Here is a 17,250-nt window from a genome sequence, read left to right as displayed (position 1 = left end):
TTCCTCGCAGCCCCTTCCGTGCGGGGCTGTCGCGTGGAGTGAGCAGCACTCCTCCCCTTCCTGCTCTCCCATTCTTGTGGCCCTCCTAGGCACCCAGTGCCCTCTTGCTGTCTAGGGCCTGCCCTGACGACACCCCACGGAGACCGGCCCCCTGGCTGCAGCCCCCTGCTCCGAGATTCCTCTTCTCTCCTTACTCCCTACATGTACAAGTCTAGGAACATTCAAAAAACAGCGGGGGAGGGGCGGCGTATAACCCGCTTCCTTCACTGTGCAGGAACCTCTGGATGAGCCCTGCTGGGTAAAGAGCATTCTCCCTTAGCCACTCAGGCACTCTTTCATTCAAATCGTATTCCGTGAGTTCTGTGTTACCGTGACAACTTGGGTTTTGAGGGGACAAGAAAGAATGAAAAAGTTAAGGAAGGTACGGTAAGGGGTTGATAGGTGGAAAAGGACTTCATAAGTACAGGTATGTGTGATTCGACGAGCAGGAATAATTTTGGACAACAAACATAGGAAACTACTTTTATAGTAATTGCTACACACTTTAACAATAAATTCTCAACAACTATGCATTGAATGTATTTCTTTTTTGCTTATGTAGAGCTATATTTTTTCCCTCCATGCTGCATATGATGCTTCATATGCCAATAATAAAGTTTTTTTACTTTTAGAAAAACACCTTTTATGTTAAATACTTTCAAACTTACAGGGCTATTATAAAAATAATATAAACCCCACACAGAGAATTCCAATATTCTTAGATACCCAGATCCACCAGTTTTAACATTTTGCCATATTTGCCATTATTGTTGTCTCTCCATCTGTCAGTCCATCTATGGCTGTCTATTTATCAAGCCATTTTCTGAACACTTGAGTGTAGGTTGTATACATGTTCCTTGAACACTTAATACCACCACGTACATTGCCCAAGGGCAGGATATTCACTTACGTAACCACCTTGCATGCAGTTATCTAGTTCAAGAAATTTAATATTGACATAAAGCTTACAGTCACTATTCCAACTTTTTTATATGTCCCAATAATAATGTCATTTTGGACCTTTTCTCCTTCCTGATTAAATCCCATCCAGGATCATATATTGCATTTAGTTGTCTCTTTAGTAGCTCTTTATTCTCTCTTTTTTAATTGTGAGGACATAGATGCAACATAAACTTTCCCATCTCAACCCCCCCATGCATATCACTCAGTGGGATTAATCTCATTCTCCATGTTGTTTACTCTCACCACCTTCCATAACTAAAACTTTCCCATCTCCCCAAACAGAAACCCTACACTCATGCATTAACTCACCATGCACCCCTGACCCCCCTCAGCCCCTGGCAATTTATACTCCCAATTTCTGCCTCTATAAGCTTGCATATTCTCTGATTTTTTTTTTGTGGTTAACCTGGGACTTAAATTTAATATCCTAATCTATAACAGTTTAGTTTACTTTGATACCAACTTCGCTTCAATAGTATACACAAATTATGTTCTATACCTCTCTGTCCCCCCTCCTTTAAGTAGTTCTTGTTTACAAATGACATGTTTATACGTTAGGAGTCCCAATACACTGATTTATTACTGCATTCTATGTATTTTCCTTTGAGATCCTGCAAGAAGTAAAAGGAAGTTACAAACCATAAGTACAATAGTACTGGCATTTATATTTAGCCATGAGGTTACCCTTACCGGAGAACTTTAGTTCTTCATGTGGCTTTGGGCTATTGTCTGTTGTCCTATACTTTCAACTTGTAGAACTCTCTTAATATGTCTTTCAGGGTGAGTCTAGTGTTGATTGAACTCCCTCAGCTTGTTTATTTGGGAATGTTTTAATGTACCCCTCATTTTTGAAAGATGGTTTTGGGCGATAAAAATTCTTGGTTGGCAATTTCTTGCTTTCATCACTTTAAATGTGTCATCCCACTGGCTTCTTGCCTCCTCGGTTTCTGAGGAGAAATCTGTACTTAATCTTATTAAGTTTCCCTTGTTTACGACACATCCGTCATCTCTTGTGGCTTTCAGAATAGTAATGAAGATTTTATAGAGCACATGTTAACTCTCTTCTCCTTCTCTCCCCACCTTCCATTCCATTTCTGCCTTCAGTCACAATGTTGAGCTAGAAGTCACGTAGAAAAAGAACAACTTTCAACAGAACACTTTAATTAAGGTCTCCCCGACTCCTAGAATTCCTGACTCTCTTTATACAAAATGTTTTAACTGTCAGAGCCTTGTAAGTTAATGCAATAATTTTATGTAGTTAGTTACACCTTTCCTTCTTCTAACAATGTTTAGAGGCAGTTTATCAAAATATAGACAGTCCTAGGGGTAAAAGAAATAGTTGAAGGAACCAGGGAAAGGGTGACATAATGGAAAGGAATTATGTAGCCAATGATAAGAGTAATACAAATATATGCACGCCATTGGATCTTGAACTTTTTCCTCTAGAGCACAGAAGAAAAGTATCCTTTTTGAAGGCAGGCCAGAGATTTGACTGCAAACTTCAGAATGGTCATAGAAAAGAGGAAATAATCATTTTAGGATTTTCCAGGGTTCAAACGATTAGCCAGGATTTTGTTTGTTTTTTAGAAGGGCAGTTTTTTTTTCTAGATTTTTAGATCTGAGAGAAACCTCGATTTCTCATAAATATGCTGTGAGCTAAGTGGGAAATAAATGTGGTAAGGAGTTAAACACAAATCCCCTCCGTGTAAACTCTTGCCACAATCCAAAGCACAATGCATAAAATCAACTCAATGAACTATCAAAACGTTTCTGTTCAACTGAGTACACAGGCTGTCAACGGTCTGACTCAATCCCAAGTGGGTTTCAATTTGCGTGTCAACTCCAATCCATTCACCATAGCTGCGTGAATATATTGGGTAGTTTTGTGATAGAGTCCAGGCTCAGAAGGGCAAAGGCCTGTGACTGATAAACAGTGTATGTTGGGGGTGCCAAGTGGGTGAATGGTTGCATATAGCAGCCTATCTGGCATTTCTGATTTGTAAAAAGAGGTCTGCATGTAGGTCCTTCAGGCAATCCTCAAAAATACATTTATCATGATAAGAATGTGTATAAATTTCAGGCAATAGAGGGCTCCTGGTCATTTTGCTGGCCATACCTAAGGCCAGAACTCCTGAGATGTTGGTTAATTCAGATGCTTGTGTAGGGGAGTTTAAGGTTCTGTTATGCAAATACGATAATCTAAACCAAAAAGGTACATGGCCCAATAGCCCCTCCACCTCTTTATATGGTTGGCAGGGCTAAACACTTCTGGGTGACCTCCTGCTGGCAGCCCCGTACTGGGATGAGAATCTAATATCCCTCTCCACAGAGCGTGGCTTTGATTATTTTAGCCAAGGAAAAACATGCCTTACCTAACAAGACCATGAGGAATTTCTCAATATAATGTTCAAGAATGCTGGATATAGTTAAACATCTCTGTAAGCAATGTCAGCAAAGTCTTGCTTTTACACATGGGGCTCATTATAATGTATCAGTCTTCATGCATAAGCTGACACACATGGACAGACGTACATGCATCCTGCTTAAGACGCTGTCCTTTAAATTCCTACCTTAGGAATATAAAGTTGGCAGACTTACACTTACTCAGGTTGTCTGAGTTAATTTTTATTTTCAAGCAGTAGTGATTAACTTTCTTTTAATGAAAAATAAGACAAAGTTCATAATGGTTATGGCTGTTAATTAACCTACACTTTTGATGAACGTTTTGATTATCCTAATTTCATAAATTTTTCTCATCTTAAAAAAGGGCATAAAATATCAGAGCAAAGCCAAATATACTCCAAAGTCCAGGGTTCATTATTTATTATAGATCCTGGAAGTTGTTTTTCTCTGACTTGGAATGACAACAAAAAAGATGTGTACTGCAAGATTCTTCCTTCCCAACAGTCTCGAGAGCTTCTTTAGAATTCCAGTTTACCGTTCAAATTAGCATCTTCAAAACAAGAAAAACAAAAGAAATTAGTCTCTTCAGTTTTATTATGCAATCAAATATTCGAGGGTTATGAGAAATGCAAAAGTCAGCCAAATGTAGTCCCTGCTCTCTAGGAACTTAGAATTGTAGCCAGTGAGGCTCTGGGAGGCAGGAAAGAAAAGAAAAACAGAGTTTGTAAAACAAATGAATGAGAGGAGGAAGCAGGGGAAGGGGAGTTCGGAAATAAGAGTTGTGTGGTGGGGTGGTGTGGACCCAGGGGAAGGGGAGTTGGGAAGTAAGAGGTGATGTGGACTTTATGCCTGCCTTTCGGGACCTCAGTTGTTTCCATTTGTAAAGTGGCACCCTGGATTAAATGAAACCTTAGAGTTCTTATCCAGTCTATACTGTTCTTTGCATTCTATATTGTTCTGGGTATTTCAAATTGTGAGCACATGTAAGAAAAGAATGCAAGGCGAGCTGAGGTGGATGCCAGGTAAATGGAAGAGTTGTTCTGGACTAACAGATGCCAGAGAGTTGGGGGAAAAAACCAAATCTTTAAGAATGAGGTGACCAGAAAAAGCACTGAGAAGGAAAACTTTCTTGGGATAGGGCTGGGGAAGAGGCTGGAGAACTGGGAGAAAATTAGAGCCTTGGGTCTTAATCTAGGTAATTCTGGGAAAAGTTTTGACTTGGAGCAGATGAGTAGATGCAAGGGCTGCAAGAAATTTTGGAGTATTTTGGCTGCCTCCTTCCTTCCACCTCACCATCCTGCAGGCCTCATTACACTTAACATTCTACTCCTCAAGGACCCTCACCTCCCTGGCTCAAATGGTGTTGTTGGAAGAGCAAATTCAGTTAACTTGTGTTAAGTGCCTACTTAAGTGCCAGACACGATATCAGATATTTAATAATGGAGGTTTTATGTGAGCCTACTTGGGCTTGGAGTGGAAGCTCAAGTAGTAGACTTCTAAGGATGCAATATGCGATAAGTTAGGTTTCATAGATAATCAAGTCAGGTTTCATGGTGATAATTTGAATAAGGAGAAGCCTATCTGTGTTTATGGTATTTAGCTTATAACTCTTGGCTTCCAGCTCCCCCTACACCTTGCACTTTATTTCTTGTGTTGTAAATAGATCCTTGCCTTTACTGCAGAGAGGAAAATGGAAATAGTTGGAAAGAAGGAAAAAGAAGCAGCTTTCCAAGTCCTATATCAATCCCAAGACAATCATTTTAGAAAAGAATGCTGTCCAGTTTGAAGAATGTGAGGCTGCTGTTTGAAGGGCTCCTTATCTTAGGTTGGTTTCCTAACTTACATTTATATATTTGGCCTGGATGGTTCTGCCTTGATACTTTAGGTGCCTATTGGAAATTTTCATTGACCTGTTTGAAATCTGCGCGTTACTAACATTTGTTCCATTTTCTTCTTCTCCAGCTGTAAACATGTTAGATAATTTATTATTATAATTATAGTTATCATTCACTGAATGCCTACTATGTGTCAGTCATAGTAGTCAAAGGAGCATACACTCATTTAATACTCACAGAATCTAAGCAGTTTGTACTGCTGTTAGCATCCTATGAGAGGGAAAGAAATGCTAAGTAAGATTTTGCGTGAGGGCTGGACCTCAGCTGACTTGGACGAAGCCGAGATGAGCAGTCCTGTGCCCAAATGCCACAAGCCCTTGATGTTACTGTGCCGGCTCTTGCCCAGCAAGGCCATTCCTTATGCTTGTACATGTGCCGCCTAGCTTCTAACAAGTTTAGCAAATGCTGCACTTACTCAAAGAGCTGCCTCTTTATGAAATCTTAGCAAAAATGTATTTAAGAAGAAGCCAACTCTTATTAAGATTTTAAAAAAAATCATGATCAATGATGCTTATTTTACCAGTTAAGCCTTTTGGCACCATGCCATACATCCCAAACTACACACAAACTCCAATTTTTCATCACAACTTTATAATTTAATATTATTATGATAAATAACCTCTGAGCACTTCTCATGTGTCAGAGGCAAGCATCAGGTAAGAGTGCTGACCAGTGAACGGAATGCACAGCAACACTGGGAGTGCACGTGCATTTCAGTGAAAGGTGTCATCAAGGAGTTGGGGAAAGAGACAGGCTGCAGGAGCAGCTTCCTCTCCAGACAGCATTAGTGGGTATCAATGCACTAGTCCCAAGGCTAAGGTACTGCAAAATGTCTTTTTTGTAGAGGATTTTCAGTCTTGTTTCCTCAATGCTAACAATGAAATGTTAACTAAATAAGAATCTTTGAAAGGGAAAAATCTGAGTGTAAAGTTCTTATTAAAAACAGAAGCAAGATCTTTTCCCACAGGCCTTAAATGGACAAACCAAATAGAATTTTGATGAAGCAAGTGAGAATGTCAATGAGGGAGGGTAAAAATCCAGTTATAGTAACGATGACATTAATTGAGATCTAGTTGGAAATAAGGTTCATAGCTTTGATGATTATTCTTTCTCATAAGTCATCTTAATAAGATGATAAATGCACTCATTTTTAATAATATATTCACAATATAGAGCATACGATAAAGTATACTGTCATAGTATGTTTGATTATATATATGCAATCACTGAGATATACACACACACACATACTTACATACAGATATCACTGGTTTCTCATTTTAAACAGTGACCCATAGATTTAGTAAATGGCAGAGTTTAAAGAATTATTTAAACCTTTAACTGGCACTTTATTTCTCCTTATACTTGGGTTGACAGAAATAATTCATGAGAGGATGAACAGGAATTGGAAGGGAACCAAAAGAAAGGAAACTTGTAAATTAATAAAGTGAGCTGATGGTGGCAATATAGGGTAAAAATTCCATAAGAATAGAGCCTTCAACAGCTAAAATGCTGTGCTAACCATAGAGGAAACCAGATATTTACAAAGAGAAAAGACTCAAGTCAAAGTAGATCTGTATTTGTACAAGCAGTATAAAAGGTTAAAGAGTAAACTGTATTCTTTTTCATTATAAACTGAAAAGGTATCCAAATTGAGAACTCTTCAAGCTAGACTGTCTACCCTGAATACAGAAAAGCTTCTACATGGCATGGGCTTCTCAACCTTGGTGCTCTTGATGTTCTGGGCTGGATTTGTCTTTGTTTTGGGGCTGTCCTGTGCATTGTAGGATGTTTAGCAATATCCCTGGTCTCTACCCACTAGATGCCAGTAACACCTCCCCATCTCAAGGAGTGGGAACCAAAAATGTTTCCAGATATTACCAAGTGTCCCCTGGAGGGCAAATTCATCCCTGATTGAGAACAACTAAGTTAAAATTTATTTCTGCGCATTAGACAAAAATCTTTTAGCTTTCCCTGAAACTTAGTAACTGATAGTTTAAAGAGAATAAAATCATTCTGTTGCCTCTTAATTATACAAAAATATTGTACTAGTTATTATTAACATCTTGAAACTGTTTTTTGTACAGACATGTCTATTTCACTCCAGTATAAACTATGAAGGATCACATTTATTAAAAATTCTACAACTTTTGTTCTAGAAAATTATTGAATAAAACCATTTAATTAAGATGTTAGTTTAAAAAGAACAACAATTTCATCTTAGAGATGCCTGTGTTCAGCTATGAAAGGTTTTATTTTATTTCTTTCACTGTATCAGATACAGGTACATGTCCCTAACCCAATAAAAATGGAGAGCATAAGAACATATCTTAAATGGTAGGTTCGACAGTTGACTGTAGTAGATTTACGTGCTATAGGTTAACTAAATTCCCATTTGTGATAATAAAACAGAATCATCAGGTCAAAACTTAAAAGCTACATCCGGTCCTCCCTACCTCTGGCTTTATTGCAGGTAAATGGAGCGTACGTTTCCCCACATGCTTTTACGACACCAGTGAACTTTAAAAGGTATCTTGCATGAATCAAAAGAACAACATGTGTCCTTTATGTGTGACCTCATATATTTTATTTACCATCTAGAGCAGCAGATCAATAGTTAAGTGCCGAGAAACTGCTATTCAATTGTGTTGTGGAGTATTAAGAAAACAGGGAGAAATCAATTTCCTTTTCCTGTCTCAGGAGGCTTGGTGCCCTTTGGTGGTGTTCATGGCAACAGTAATCTGAACTTCTTATCTATAGTCTCCAAAACCTGGAACATTTGGATGTAAATAGTAACGTATTCAGAGTGAGTGAAACTGCTTTATTTGTCATTGTGACTACTGGAAAACGACTAAGCTCCTCTAATACAAAATTGCTGAAGTAAGCATGGGATGGAGCACGCTACACAGATGTGAGTCCTTTGGAGGGTTAGTACTTAAACCATCCACCCTACAAAGAGTAGGTTTGTGCAAGATTTTGAAAAGTGGAAGAAAGTAAAGACAATATGTTGAGAGGCCAGAACACCAGCTCTAGTTCTGTTTTCTACCTATTTTATTGAGATATCTATCAAGGTCTTTAATTATTAAATAGTCTAGCATTTTCTCTGTGACATTCAACTTGTGGCATCTTCATATTTGAAGTCAAATTACTGATCGTGTCTCATTTTATCATTATATTTTTTGTCTTTCTCTTCACCTGACAAAACCTATAAAAGGTGACTTTTGTCTTGTTCCTGTTTTGGCTGCTGTTTCTTTTGCTGTTCTGCAACAAATTCAAACATATCAGCACATAGGCAGAAATTTGCTTAACGCTCTAATAAAAATCATATTGTCTTTAGAAAGTTTCTAATTCTTGGCCTTTTATTATTATGATAGATTTGCTTTCAAACAACATGGAATAATTGCAGGTTATGCTTTTATTCTGCAAAAGGAAGGGTATTCTTATAGTGCAGTATTCTTTCATAATTTAAAAAGTAACAAATATTGTTAGATGCTTATTCAAAGTTATTAATTAAAATACCTTTGGAGATTAATGAATAAATAGAGTCGATTTTCTCTGATAAATTCTAGGCTTAAGATTTATTAAGGTAATTGAGAGTAATATAAATAATATTTAAAATATATATGCATATGCATTTATACTTAAATCTTGAAAGAACTTAGAATTTTAGAAAAATGCTTTTCTAAATAATTCCTAGAACATCGAAAAAACTAAAACTGTAATTGTGGATTATTTAGAAAATAAGAATGATGAAACCCCTATACTTCTACACTTCTTCTTGTGGCCAGAACAGTACTTAGGGAAAAATTCAGAGCCATAGATATATTCGTTATTAACTGAGAAAGACTCAAAATAAATGAGCTTGCTAGCCAACTCAAGGGTTGTAAAAAGAACAACAAAACAAATCTAATGTCAACTGGAGGAAGGACTTAATAAATATAGATAGAACTGATGAATCAGAAAACAGAGAGAATAGAATGAAAATTAAATCCAAGAGCTTGTTGATAAAACAACAACAATAAAGAAAGAAAGAAACAAACAAACCTTGGGAAAATTTTATGTATTCACTAGAAAATATACAGGAAACAACAAGAAATGTAGATATTTTGTAAGAAATATTCTACAAAGTTCATGAGAATACTGAAAAGGATGGATGAAATGAATGATTTTCTTGGAAATTGTAAATGGCTAAATGGACTCAGAAAGAAATATGAAACCTGAAATTAATGACACTGGAAGAAATGGAAAATTGTCAAGAACTCTTCCCCCCAAATATGCTTGGTTCATATTTTCACCTGTGAATTCTCTATTTCTTATGCAATCAAAATATTTCTAAGCATAAAAAATATTACAGCTCTTTCTATGGCATTTTTAAGGTGGTAATATAAAGGCCAAAAAGTAAAATCTCTAAGTATCAGTACCTGGAAGGGAGCCTACATGCTATTATTCTTATGAAAATAGATTTTAAAATGCTGGGGAAAAATACTAGCAAATGAAGTCCAGGAGTATGTTAAAAATAATCAAATAGAGGTTATGTAAGGGTTGAATCAATGTGAAGAAATGTAGTCATATAGTGCACCACATATTAAAAACCCTGTGATCATATTAGTAGATATGGAAAAGGTAGTTGATAAAATTCAGCATGAACTATTCATAAAAAGAATGTTTAATAAATGAAATGAAAAGATAACTTTTATCACATGACACAGCATATTAAACAGGAACTCACCAGATTCCATGAAGTAAAAGCATTCCCATGTGGTAAGGAAGAGGATAAGGGTCCATGTTATTCCTACCATTATTTTACCTTGTTCTGATAATGCTGCAATACAATAAGGGAAAACAGCAACAACAACATCAACAACTAGGTATCACTGTTGAAAAGTAGGAGAGAAATTGAAAACTGTGTAGACATGAAATATATGATTGTTTTCTAGGAAAATATAAAATCATATCAAGTTGAAAGGGGGTAACAGCTGGCTGGCTGTGCACACAAATTCGTGCACACAAACTTGAGAACAATGAACACTTCAACAAATAAAAAGGTCAAAGGACCAAATAAACAATTTCCCAAAAAAGGACTACAAATGGCTAATCAACATATAAAACTGTTCAGCTTTTCTATGAATCAAATAATTGCAAATCTAAGCAGTAATCATATCCTGCTGTATCATTTATTTTGCCAAAGTGTTTTGAAAACCAGTAATATCTGGTCCAGGATATGGGAAAATCAATATTCGTATGCTATTAACAAATATATATTTGGCATAAACCTTTAGAAAGGAAATTAACAGTTACCTAAACCTTACATTTTTGAATACCTTTTGACCACAAAATTTAAATTCTAAGAATTTATCCTAAAGATATTATCAGCAGTTAATGAAAAGGGTTAGTTTCAAGAATGTTTGCTTCAGCATTATTTATTATTAATGCTATTATAAATAAAAAAGAGGAAATAAGAAATTAGGTTTAAAAGAGTAGGACAGATCCATAAAATGAATCCAATATTAGACAATTATTAAGAATGATGCTGTCAAGGAATGTTTAGTGATGTGGAAATATATTCGCAATACAATGTCAAGTTCAAAAGAGAAGGTGACAAAAGTTTTATAATAGCATAACCTCGGTTTTGTTAAGAAGGAAAGTATCTGTATTCTCAGGCACATGCACAAAAGAAGACGGGTGCCTAAGGAAGGTGTGTCCCAAATATTTAAAAATATTAACAGTGGTCACCCCTGCTGGAGGTATTATGGATGATTTCTACTTTTCTCTTTTTGCTTCGTTAGATTTTCTATAAAGAACAATTGCACTCCTTTCTTGGTTGGTTTTTTGATGAGACAGCAAACACTGAGAAATTATAATTCAAAAGAGAAGAGATTTTCTTCTCACCTCCAATGCATGGCTGACAGCATTTAACTGTCTTCAATTGTAGACAAATAGACGACTTAGTAAAAGCAAGAGAAAAACGTTTTGAAGCGTAAGGCTAAAAGGAAAGCTGAATGCGATTTCTGCGTCCCTAACAGGGATTGTTCCTTGATCTGCTCTGTGACGATGTCCATCTCCACACCTATGGACATTTCCTTCCCGTGATGACTTCCTTAGTCCGCTATTTCCCAGGGTCACTTCGGTGAGTCTGGCATTTGGGGAGGAGTTCGTTACTTGAGCTCCTCCTCCTAGGAAATTTCCATTTCATTTGACAGTGAAATTGCTGGGATGACAGGCTAACTTTTGGCTGCCTCTCCCTCCAGCATGACTTTTTCTGCCTCTGCTCTTGCACCCAAGGTAAAGGAGGCGAGCAAAGTCTACTCAGGTGCGGTTAGCAACAGGAATGGGTCATCTACAATAGAACACTCCTTTGCCTCAGAGGGGACACGAGGGGTCGTGCGATGTGTTGCGGAGCGTCATTCTTGATATTTTTCTCACTGTTGCTTTAAGAATTCAGATTTTTTCTTTCACATCAGGGTCACACTGTCTAATTTTCCCATTTATGATTCCGTGCAACAAGGTGGAATTTGGGGACTGAATTACTGAAGAGGCTGTATCATAGAGAGGAAAGCTCTGACATGGAACCACCGTGGGCCTTCTGTTGGCGTCAGTGGAAGGCCCATGGTGGGAAAGATTCCTTTACTTTCATTACTGTGATTGTCAGCACCTCTCTGGCAACTTATTGCAATTCCTGCTTTGGGTGATGATGAGCTGCAATGAAGTGCTACTAAACGTGGTGGAGACAGAAGGACACCCATCTCACTGTGTACCATTGCCGCCAATGACTTAAACACTGCAACCTCAGTTCCCTCATATGGAAGATCATTATAACAATTATAACTTTTCAGTGTTGTTTTGAAGATTAGAGAAATAATGCAGAAAACGTGGTTCATCTTAATTACTGATCTATAGCTGCACTGCCAGTGTAGCTGCTAGGTACATGTGGCTACATAAATTAAGTTAAATTAAATTAATTAAATATTTGGTTTTCAGCCGTATGTCAAGTACCCTATAGCCTCCTGTGTCCAGTGGCTACCATTTTGGGCAGTGCAGATGTTGAACAGTTCCATCAGTGCAGAATATTCCATTGGGCCATGCTGCTCTGTCATTACTCCCATTTTACACAACTTGCAGACATTAGCACCTAACAAAACCATTCCCTTTGTTTGAAGTGGAAAACTCTTGGGATATTTACCTGCAGGGTGAGAGTCAGGTGATGCCATTCTTAGAAGCACATTCTTTGTCCCTTGGAGACAGAAAGGAATGATGTTTATTTTCCAGATTAAGATAGCCTGTCTTTGAGCCAGATATTTTAGCTCTGAAAGGATGTAAAGTTCATTCCAAGGAAAACCTCCAGAGAGAACTCAGTCCTTTTCACCATGCAATTTAACCAGGCAGCAACAGAAGGGGTGGGGGTGGGGAGGAGGATTCTGACTTGGAGTCAGCAGAGGGAACATTCTTTTAAGGAAGAATTTGCAAAGGACGCCTAATCTGTTTTCCAAATAGATTTTTGTAAATAACTGACAGGAGATGGACTGTTTCTATCAAAGTATTAACCCAAATGATGGGGGTTAATATTTAAACCCTTTAGGTGGTGGCTGCTTGTTTCTCTGATATTCTAATCCAGATCACAGAATGGCTAAGGCAGCTTTGAGTGGAGAGTGCATTTTCCCCCCAGGTTTGCCTTGTGTTTTCCATTCTGAAAGAATGTTGTGGCCGTTCTTTTTCCTGGTGGCTGCTATTCATGCTGAACTTTGTCAACCAGGTATGTTGCCTTGAAACGTAAAAATACATTAATAGTTTTCCGAATAATTGACTTGTCTTTGAAAGAACTCTATTTCTCTAAATCTGCAGACATGTTGAGGCTTGAAAGAGTCTATACCCTGTTATATGAATTGAGAAAGAACATTTTCAACCATGTAATATAATTGGGGTCAGACTTTCAGGAGTGTTGGGGGGCAGTTTAATTGTGGTTGTCTGTACTCTTGATTTTAGTTACATTAAATATTAGGATTTATCAGGCTCGGTTTGAAACGTTTTCCCAGTGTGTACTGTTCTTTCTTTTTTCTTTCTGGCAGATGGAGAAAATGCTTTCAAAGTGAGACTTAGTATCAGAACAGCTCTGGGAGATAAAGCAGTAAGTGGAGCACCTGTGTGCTTATTTTAACTTTTGTCTTTTAATAATATGGTGCTGTCTTTATCCATGGGCATAAGCTTGAACAAATGACCCCCTAAAGATCTCAAATCTGACATTTTCTTAAGTTAAAATAGATTATAGTACAAAAGGAGTTCTTGATAAAATGGTTTTGTTTAAAGTATTTATAGTATATTCTAGGAAAGGTATGAAGTTTGGTATTGCACAAAACAATTTAGCAAATTTGAACATTTCTGCCCTGCATGATGGAGGCAAAGGGGCCTGACTTAGGCATTGAGCTCTGGGTTGGGCTGTGCCCTCATTGTTGTGGTCACTTGAACTTTGCGAGCCTCTGTTTTCTAATCACTGAAATGAGGGGATGCTTCTACCCTCCAAAGATCTTTCATAACACATAAGTTTTTCAATTCCAACATGAAGTTTCTTCAGGTCCTCTAAAATCTCAAAGTAACAGTATGGAACATACACTTATGAAATGGAAGAATTAAAAATACTCATAGAGCCCATGTGGATACAGGAACAGCAAAGACAGCCGAATTAATAAAATAGTTTTGTCTAATTCTATCTCCAGTTTCCCAGCATAGTCTGAATTTCTTTCCCCAGAAGAAGGTGAAATTAAGATGCCTCAGGCAAGAAAGAATAAAATATTTCTAAAGAAACCTAGAAGTTTTCTGTTTTCAGACTAATCCATCGATGCCTTATTTTATTGTTCACTCAATAAGTTATAATTGTTAGAACAGCCAATGTTTATTGAGAACTTGGTTTACTTCTTAGCTGGGATCCTTCGTAGCACTTTTACCCCATGAGCTCTTTTAGCTCTCAAAACAACTGTGAGGTTGTTTGGGTGTTTCCATTCCCATTGGATGAATAAAGAAATCGAGGCACAAAGAACTTAAATGACTCATTCAAGATCACAGGTCAGCAAGTGGCAGAGATAGATTTGAACCCAGGCAGTCTGACTGTTTCTACCAGTGTGTAGGGTTGCCCATCCCAGGAGCGTCTGAGGGCAGGTACCACACTGGTTATGGGGGATTCAATGGCGGGCAAAACCAGGCTTGCTTTCCTTTCATGGAACTTATAGCCTAGCGGGAGAGGTGGCTGTCAATTAAGTATTCACAAAGCTAAGTGCAATTATGCAAGCTTGTCAAGTATGACAACAAGGAGATGTACTTCAGGGCTTTGAACTTGTTGGGGGGGGTGGGGGTCTTAGGACATGATACTTGCTGTGAGGTCTAAAGCATGAGTAGAAGTGAACCAGGGGGTAAAAGAAGGAAGGACAGAGGGAACAGCATGTGCAAAGACTTATCACAGGAGGAACTTGGTGAGAGTGAGGGACAGAAGGAAGGCTGGGGTGTCTGGTACCAGGCAGTGAGAAGAAGAAGAGACATGCCTCTTGATGAGCTTAAGAAGAAAGGAGGGGCCAGGCCAAGGAATATGTGGGCTATGTTAGGGAGTTTTTAGTATTATCTTTAAAGCAATTGGGAGTCTTATGGAAGAGATGTCATGATAGAATTAGGGTTTGAAATCTTTGGCTATAGTATAGAAGGCAGATTAGAGGAGCCTAGACTGAAAGGGCAGAAGCAGTTAGGAGGCTATTGGAGTAGTGCTGGTGAGATGATGGTTATTTGGAGTACAGTGACGTTGGCAGAAAGGAATTAGTAAAGGGATTCAAGAACCTTTGGGGGCAAGCGGATGTGGCTAAGCTGATTGAGCTCCTGCCTACCACACGGGAGGTCCCCATTTCAGTTCTTGGTACCTCCTAAAGAAGACAGCAAGTTGGCATGACGGGCAGGTATGGCAAGCTGACACAACAAGAGACATAAGAAAAACATAATAAGAGACACAACAAAGCAGGGAGCAGAGGTTCCCTGTGTCTCCTAAAGAGACAAAGAAGATGAACAGACACAGCAAGTGCAAACAATGAGGGTGGGGAGAAATTAATAAATACAATAAATCTTTTTTTTTTAAGAATTTTTGGGATGGTATAGGGGTGCTGATGCAAAGTACCAGAAATCTGTTGGCTTTGTAGAGAGTATTTATTTGGGGTAGAAGCTTACAGTTACAAGGCCCTAAGAGTCCAACTCAAGGTACCCTAAGGGGTACTTTCTTACCTAATGTCTGTTGCCACGTGTTGAAGCAAGATGGCGGGCGACACCTACGAGGGTTCAGCCTTCCTCTTCCCTCTTAAGGCTCCATGGGTCCAGCTTCTGATCTAGGCTGGCATAAAGCTCATCTCTCTTTCCGGGGCTCCTTTCTTTCCAGGCTCAGCTGCTCTGGTCTCTTCAGAAGGTCAGCTGTAAACTATCAGACGAGTGGCTCAACTGTCCCTGGGGCTCCAGCATCAAAGCCAAGTTCTCTCCTCTGCTGTGTCTTTTTCTGTGTATCTACTTCCGTGTAAGAGTCAGTTTTATCAGCTTCCCAAGGGGGCGGGGACTCAACCCTGCATGCCCTAATGAAGTGGTCGAATCAAAGCCCTAATTTAGACATAATTTATTCAAAGGCATTTCTGCTGAGTCTGATACAATCAAAGGGTATCACACCTAGAGAAACAGATCAGTTTACAAACATAATATCTCTTTTTGGAATTCATAAATAATATCAAATTGCCACAATAAAGAAGGGAGAGAGAAGTGTCAGGGATGAAGCCCTTGTTTCTACTTATTCAACTGGATGGATAATGACCCATTTACTGAGACAGGGAATCCAGTGCAGACAAGAAAATCATGGCTTCAGTTTGGGACATGCTGAGTCGAAGGCATCCTTGACAAATAGGCAGATGACAGAGTTGGCTTGAGAATGCACAAAACCAGAGAAACAATGGGTCTAGCATTTCAGGAGAGGAAGTGGGTAGGAGGAAGTTTTGTATCTTGGTGTCAGGAGGATGGGGGAGTTTAAACTGTTAACTCCAGACATATCTATATATTATGAAGCAAGAGCATCCAGTGAGAGTGAGGTGTGAGGAAGGAGGTTGATATTTGGGGGACCTGAAGGAGGACTGAGGTAGTCATTGTGAAACTTGGGCAGGGATAATAGTTGGAGAAACCAAAGGGGATTGCCAGGCAATTTGGTGGTAGGTGATCATGAATTTGTAGTTCAGGCAGCATGCCCTATTTTGTGATTTTTCTCCAGTTATACTTGATTACTCACCTAAAACATGAAGTTTTAGTGTTCTTGGTTTGAGTGTTCTTGGGTGTGTATAAAAAGCAAGGAGATCTGGGACATTTAGGGTCTTGATACAAGTGTTATTAAAATGAGGAATCAAGGCACCTGACATGATGGATAAATAGATGTAAGTGATATGCACCACTTGATCTGTGAAACTGCATGTGGGATATAAAGATGTGTCCAATTTCATACATTTATTGATCACATATTATGTGTCACAGGTATGCACAGCAGGTGGCTAACCTGCTATGAATATTCCTGTACATGTATTTTACATGTGTTTTCTCTTTTCTTGGGTAGATATCCATGAGTGAAAGTGTGGGTCATAGAGCAGGCATTTGTTTTGCTTTACTATTTCTTTCCTTATCCTTTCTGAAGTGGTACATTTTCTCATTACTGCATGTGCTCAATTCCTTTTATGCTGGGAGCCTCTCTCTTTGAAAGATTTTGAAAGCCCTAATAGAAATATGCTATGTGCAAGGTACAAGCTTTTAACCCTCTAACGCTCACCCAAGATAAGCTGGCTCCATGGGCAGGATACCCAGACTAGAACTGCATCAATCTTCTCCTGATCTAGAGAGATTTGGGCTTTGTTCTGTGACCAACCTCGACTCCTGCCCATCACCAGCCAGCTCATGCTCTTGGTTT

General features: G+C 38.5%; 1 protein-coding gene and 1 long non-coding RNA gene across 6 annotated transcripts in view; one reads left to right on the top strand and one right to left on the bottom strand.

Moving 5' to 3' along the window:
- Window positions 1-3,796: 3,796 nt before the first annotated feature.
- On the bottom strand, window positions 3,797-15,804 carry LOC111759167 (uncharacterized). The gene is made up of 3 exons (XR_011647881.1): window positions 15,549-15,804; window positions 10,030-10,122; window positions 3,797-3,955 (listed from the first exon to the last, which is right to left on the bottom strand). It is a non-coding gene; the product is annotated as an uncharacterized lncRNA (long non-coding RNA).
- Window positions 12,755-17,250, top strand: part of CLTRN (collectrin, amino acid transport regulator) — a 44,163-nt gene continuing 39,667 nt past the window's right edge. The window contains exons 1-3 of one of the 5 annotated variants that reach the window (XM_058292171.2): window positions 12,755-13,050; window positions 13,364-13,422; window positions 15,700-15,831. In XM_058292171.2, coding sequence (XP_058148154.1) covers window positions 12,921-13,050; window positions 13,364-13,422; window positions 15,700-15,831 — 321 coding nt within the window. In that variant the 5' untranslated portion in view covers window positions 12,755-12,920. The remainder of the gene's footprint in view (window positions 13,051-13,363; window positions 13,423-15,699; window positions 15,832-17,250) is intronic. The other 4 variants (XM_058292169.2, XM_058292170.2, XM_023583127.3 and 1 more) reach the window with 4 other exon arrangements.

This window comes from Dasypus novemcinctus, chromosome X, assembly GCF_030445035.2.
Source record: "Dasypus novemcinctus isolate mDasNov1 chromosome X, mDasNov1.1.hap2, whole genome shotgun sequence".
In the NCBI taxonomy this organism is placed as follows: domain Eukaryota; kingdom Metazoa; phylum Chordata; class Mammalia; order Cingulata; family Dasypodidae; genus Dasypus; species Dasypus novemcinctus.
The sequence above is the reverse complement of the archived record's forward strand: the minus strand, read 5'-3'. Positions and strand labels throughout refer to the sequence as shown.